Source organism: Pituophis catenifer, unplaced genomic scaffold (genome assembly GCF_029215685.1).
Source record: "Pituophis catenifer annectens isolate HBS135680 unplaced genomic scaffold, rPitCat1.0.hap2 SCAF_4, whole genome shotgun sequence".
Lineage (NCBI taxonomy): Eukaryota > Metazoa > Chordata > Lepidosauria > Squamata > Colubridae > Pituophis > Pituophis catenifer.
The window spans coordinates 100,952,274-100,958,811 of NW_027256884.1; the positions used below are offsets into that span (position 1 = coordinate 100,952,274).

A 6,538-nucleotide genomic window follows, 5' to 3' on the forward strand; every position below is an offset into this window, starting at 1 on the left:
TTTGAATCTCAGTTTATCTCCCCAGTTTATGTTCTCTTTCCTTCCACTTTACTTTTTGTAATGTGTCCAAATTAATATATTTCATGAAAAGTCTCAGTTGGGCAGCTAAAGAAGTAAGGATCTTTGAGTTGCTCATTTAACACATGACTTCTTTTTTTCTCATCTTCTTCTTTTTTTACAGCACACATCAAAGACTACAGGAGACCTGGCTTGGGAGAGCAATATGACATCCTCTAATAAGACTGACAGCCTTCCAATTTTCCTCCTGACAGGCTTTCCTGGACTAGAAAAACACCACTTCTGGATTTCCCTTCCTATCTGCTCCATGTACCTTATAGCCATTACAGGGAACTGTGCCATCCTCTTTGTCCTCAAGACAGATCAAACGCTCCATGAGCCCATGTACTATTTCCTTTCTTTGCTAGCCCTCTCAGACCTGGGCTTATCTTTTGCTTCTTTGCCCACCATGCTCAGTGTCCTGTGGTTCAATCACCGTGTGATATATTTTGATGCCTGCTTGGTCCAGATGTACTTCATCCATACTTTCTCCATTATTGAGTCTGGTATTCTACTCTCTATGGCCTTTGATCGCTTGGTGGCCATCTGGAACCCTCTGAGATACACAAGCCTTTTGACCTATGAGATGGTCATTAAGATTGGAGTGGGAGTGACTCTTCGAGCTGCTTTACTTGTGTTCCCAACCTCCTTTCTCCTGAAGCGTCTGGAGTATGGAAGGATGAATGTCCTCTCCTATTCCTTCTGCTTGCACCAGGATATTCTGAAAGTGGTGCTCTCAGACAGAAGAATCAGCAGCATCTATGGCTTGATGGTGGTGGTGCCTTCTATGGTTCTTGACTCTATATTGCTTGTTTTGTCATATGTTATGATCCTCAAAACTGTGTTAAGTATTGCTTCTAAGGTAGAGCGCCTCCGGGCCTTGAATACCTGCTTCTCCCATATCTGTGCTGTCCTAACCTTCTATACACCAATGATTGGACTCTCCATGATCCATCGCTATGGGAAAAATGCTTCCCCGGTTGTTCACATCCTCATGGCCAATGTCTATCTTTTAGTACCACCCCTTATGAATCCCATTGTATACAGTATAAAAACCAAACAAATTCGGATGAGAATCTTTAGAAGTCTACTGAAAAGTAAAGAGTCAACTATGACCTCTTAGAATTAGTTTCTTGTGCCAGAGATCTTGAGAATATAGTAAGACATCTTTAAATAGAGAGTTGTCCAGAAGCAAATTGACTGAGGTACTGTCCTGACTTGGATTATGGTTATTACTATAGAACTTTGATTCATTGCATCCGAAGTTCACTCAATAGATGCCCAAATGAAGGTTCCATTGATTGATTCTTCTTTCCTCTCTAAAAGAGACCCAGTTTCTCTTGGTCTCATGCCCCATTTGATCTGCCTTCATTATAAAACTCTTGGCCAATTTTTCACCTTAAATGCAGGTTCTCCTGCAGGAAATAATAGTAGAATTCTCGAGGACCAGTATGGGACCCGTTGCCCATGAGCTTCAAGGAAGCATATGAAACAGCTTTGCGATCGCGCGCAAAGTCCGGGCATGATGCGAACCAGTGGTAAAACTGATTATAACCCACCATTTCAAAGCACCTATTTCAAATAACATATAATTGTGGATGTCAGCACGTCAAGATGCATTTATCCTAGTGCTGACATAAGAAGGAGAACGCAGGCGTCTACAACAGGACGGTTGCCTTTCACCTACTTATTTCCTCTGGAGATAATGTCCCCTAGGAGATGGATGGGAGGGGGGAAATTCTTTGAATTGGAGCAGTAGATTAGGGGTGAATGATTGGGAAGATGGCCAATGAATGCAGAGGAGTTGGGGAAGGAAGAGGAGGGGTTTTGGGGCAGCACGTCAGTGCCGGCTGCAACGAGTCGGTGTAAAAAGTGCTGTGCTTAATAAAATGAGTTTCTTTTATAAAAGACTTTGTTTGCGATGCAATTTATTTGAAGACAGCCTGAAAACCTGACAGTGTATTCTAACTTTCCCTCTTGTACTGTACCACTGCATTTTGGATTCAAATGCAAAAAAATATATTTTGGAGAGCACAGAGAAAGGAATGCTGCATCTGTTTGCAAACCTTTAAGGCAGCTGCATTCCCCCCTCCCCCGGGATTATGCAGCTTCCTGGGATTATGCAGCTTCCTGGGATTATGCAGCTGCCTTTCTTCCCCAGAAAAGGCCATATTTTGTTTAAAAAATTGCAGACAAATGCATCCCTGTCCACCATAGCAATGCACAGTCCTACGCTTATAATTGTTCTGCTTTTTCAAGACAGGTGGATGCACTTCTAAACAAAACACTGGTTACAGATAGCTCTCTTTTTCACATTGCAGGACAGTTCAGAAATGATTCAGTTACTTAACAACTGACTGGCTGATTTTGGGCCAGTCATTCCTTCTCTCAACCCAGCCTACCTCACAGGACTGTGGTGGGGAAAATAGGAGGAGGAGGGATATTTGGAATGTTTGCTGCTTTGAGTTACTTATAAAGATAATGATGAAATATAAATAAAGAAATAAATGATTTTTCTGGAGATGGTGTTTTGCTTTGTGACAAGTCAGCTTCCCATTTTTTAAAAGTTTAAACATATTTTGAAGAATATATAAATACAGGTGGAGTAGATAAATTGCCAAGCAACCAGCGAGGTATGTACAGGCATACATTGGCCCTCTGGGTGGTACAAATGGGGACCTCAGGCCTCAGATAATTGGTAGAGCATAGAGATCCAGTAGTCATTAAATCACTATTCTCTGTCTTCTTTTTTAATACTGCAAATCCACCCTTCTCAGAGCACCCTTTCTGCAAATTCAGAGAGCCTATCAAAATAGTCAATATGAACAGCTAGTAGTAAAAGTTACCACATGAGTTTATTTAAATAATTGGAAGATACAGTACATATTTTTATTTTCATAAAGCATTGTTGCCAAAAATAGTTGTTTTCAATTCTAAGGTTCTTCTAACGTACTGCCATTAAATACTTTTTGCTCTCAGTCACCAAAAGTGAATACTTCCAAATGTTTCCAAGAGCTTAATTCTAACACTTAAAATCTATAGGGTCACTAGGAGTAGTTGACATATAATCCATTCCAACACCACAAATGTGCAGGGCTTTCTCCTCAAAAATCCCTCATATTATTTTCTAATCTATTAAAAAAAAAAATCTTCCTTTCCCCCTCACCATTCCCCCCCTTTCCCACCCATCCTGGGGCCAAAACCTGGGTGACCACCCTACCCGCCAGTCTGTTGTAAGAGTTTGTCAGGCCGGTAGCCCCTGTGGAGGAGGCAGTTGAAGTGGTGTCCTCAGAGTCTTTCTGGGCAAGCAATGGCTCTTCAGCTCCAGCAATGCACTGTGATACTTGCTGATGGCTTCCTGGCCCGTCTTCTTCTTGTAGCACTGAGCTTCTTGACTTTTGAAATCTAGCACTCTTGGATCAGCTGCTGGGGCTCGGCAGCTGGAGAAGCAGCCGCCGAGCTTCTTTCCTTGCACACGGTGTTGGGAACATATCAACCTACACAGAGCATAAGCTCCATATGGCAACTGATGAAAGTAATCAAAGGTCTTGGTTGCTTTTCCAGGTGAAATAAAAATAATACCAAGGAACTTAACCTCTGAGAAAGAAAATTTTGTGAACAAATGAATGACTGTGAAATAACAAAAGGTCTTTGGAAATATTTAGGAATTCATTTGACAGGATGAAATGCAGATAGATTTCAAAACATTTAAAATAAACTATGGAAAGAAATAAAACAAGACCTTGAAAGGAGGAAAATCTTAATTTTTTTCTGAATAGAGTAACAGAGTTGGAAGGGATGTAGATGCAAGTCATATACTCCAAACCTCTGCTCAAGCAGAAGATCCTATACCATTTATGACAGATGGTTGTCCAGTCTCTTCTTGAAAGCTTCCAGTGATGAAGCACCCACAACTTCTGAAGGCAACTTCTGTTCCATTGGTTGATTGTTCTCACTGTCAGAAAATTTATGCTTATTTCTAGATTGAATCTCTCCTTGATCAGTTTCCATCCATTATTCCTTGTCTGGTCTTCAGGTGCTTTGGAAAATAGGTTGACCCTCTCCTCTCTGTGACAGCCCTCAAATATTGGAACACTGTACAATTGTAAAATTCAATGTTAAGGCTTCTGTCTTCCTTAATGTGTACAGAAGTTTACAGAATGTGTAATGAATGTGTACAGAAGTTTACAGAAAGCCCATACCCAGAGATCAATATTTACATTTTAATTCCCACCGCCCACTGGAGCACAAAATGGGAGTCACTGAGCTGAAGTCCTGCCTACCAGCAAAGACGGGAAAAGAAAAAGAACGAAAACACATCAAGGAAACTCTCAGAACATGTGGCTATCCCAAGTGGGCCTTCATCAAATCTCAAAAAAGACCCTACAGGAACTCCTCCATAACAGATAATGAAGAAAACAATAAACGAAGCAACATTATCATTCTGTACATTGCAGGTATATTGGAAAAGCTCAGAAGGATCTTCAGCCAACATAACATATGTGCACACTTAAAACCCAAGAATACACTAAGGCAGAAGCTTGTCCACCCCAAAGAAAAAACACCCAGACAAAAACTGAGCAAAGTGGTATATGCAGTACAATGCAGTGAGCCATTTGCAACTCTGTACATTGGAGAAACAAAACAACAACTTCATATGCTGATACCGAAACAGACTAAAGACGCAACACTAATGTGTCTTTTGAGGAAGGAATAAATCTAGCATGTTAATGTCTTTGGAAATAATTAGAAAATTAAAAAGGAGGCATCCTGAGAAAGAATTTGAAATACTTACATAGAATCAAGATAATTTTTAAGAATTATTTCTAATTTCTACACATGGTATAGAAAACCCATTCAGGATTCCACTTGAACTTCCTCAGTCTTGTTTGCTCTTCCAGTTTGCTCACTTATCAAGTTTAGGATTCTTCAATTTATAAAGACAAGAAAAGAGAAACATGTTAGAAATGTACACAAAATTATGCACACTGGAGAGAGAGAGAGAGAGAGAAAGAGAGAGAGAGGGAGAGAGAGAAAGAGGTAATCTGTGATAGGTGATAGATAGGTAAATAGATCCAATAGAGTCTAGATGAAACTGAATGAAGAAGCTGAAACTGGATTGCTGGAGATTCCAGTGAATTTACATGGTGCAACTCTACATGAATTTTCTAAGTCAAGATATCATGATGGACTCCAATGTATGTAACTTCAAAAAGGCATGAAACAAATTCATGGTGAAGGAGTTCCACCGCATCTCTATATTATCTATAGGATCATAATGTACAGGAGAAGTTGCTGTCCTTTCTTTGTGATCCTCACTTTACAGACATCTGATTGACCATGGCAGAACAAAAGGCTGTGTTAGGTGAGTCTTTCACTTATTCCAGCTCAGCTATTTCTCCACTCTTAGTTTGTCACCTTATTTGATCTGTTTACACAGATCATTTCCATGCCCAAGCTATTACCTGGAGTGCAACTCACTCTTCTTATGTCTAGTGAAGCAGAACTCCATGTATCTTCCATAATGATGGTATCTCACCAGAAAATTCAAGATGGCCTTTCTCAGGGAAAAGGAGAGGAAGAAAGGGAGAGGAAATAAGAGTAGGAGAGAAGGTTAGAAAGGGAGGAAGGAATAGAGAAGGGGGAAGTAGAGAAGGAGTAGGAGAGGAGGAAAGAGGAAGTAGAAAAGGATAGAAGAAGGGAGGGAAGAGAAAGAGAGGAGAGGAGAAGAAGAATTGTTGTAAAACAAGGGAAATGATGGTAGAAAGGCAACCCCCGAGAATGTGCAAATTTATTAGGATGAAGAACGAATTAATATGAAAGTTAAAAGGAATATATATGATCAACAATGGATAAGATAAGATAACTAATTGAAATAATGTTAAGAAACTAGTATTTGAGGGCAGATGGTGATGCTGTTTATATAATAAGTATAGAAGTATTAAGATAAAAAAGTATGGAAATAGAATATTATTGCAAAAATGGTAACTATGTAAAATGAAATTGGTTATGATAAGTTGTATAAAATATGATATGGTCAATACTCTGTTCATAAAATATGTGTGTGTGTATGTGAAAGAAAAAAATCAATAAAACTTGATTTAAAAAAAAGATGACCTTTCCCATTGGCAGGCAACCAGGTGCACCATAATTCCTACAAATTCTAGCCAGCATTGCAAATTTTCATAGTTTATGGAAAAGGTAGTCTGAGACAACTGTCTACCTCTTATGTTGTCCAAGCATGGAGAAAGAAACAGATTTTTGTACAGCGGAACCAGCATTTCAAGTACAGAACTATCATTAATGGTGCCTCTGCACACACTGAGTTCAGAGATGCTATCTGGAAGGGGGATGTGAGGGGGATTGTCCATCATTTTTTATGTAGGAAAGAAATGCTGATTATGAGAGATGAGTTTCCATAACCTTATCTAGGAATGGAAGCACTTCATTTCAGTAAAATACAAATCCTTTTTTCTTATTC

The 6,538-nt window shown here is 39.5% G+C and overlaps 1 protein-coding gene across 1 annotated transcript; it reads left to right on the top strand.

Moving 5' to 3' along the window:
* The first annotated feature begins 211 nt into the window (after positions 1 to 211).
* LOC139316955 (olfactory receptor 51G2-like) lies at positions 212 to 1,180 on the top strand. Its single transcript, XM_070943825.1, has one exon. The coding sequence runs from the start codon at positions 224 to 226 to the stop codon at positions 1,178 to 1,180; it is 957 nt and encodes a 318-aa protein (XP_070799926.1). The 5' UTR covers positions 212 to 223.
* The last annotated feature ends 5,358 nt before the right edge of the window (positions 1,181 to 6,538 follow it).

Bases quoted from the DNA above. Each gene is read 5' to 3' on its own strand.
- LOC139316955 (XM_070943825.1), top strand. From the start codon at position 224: ATGACATCCTCTAATAAGACTGACAGCCTTCCAATTTTCCTCCTGACA.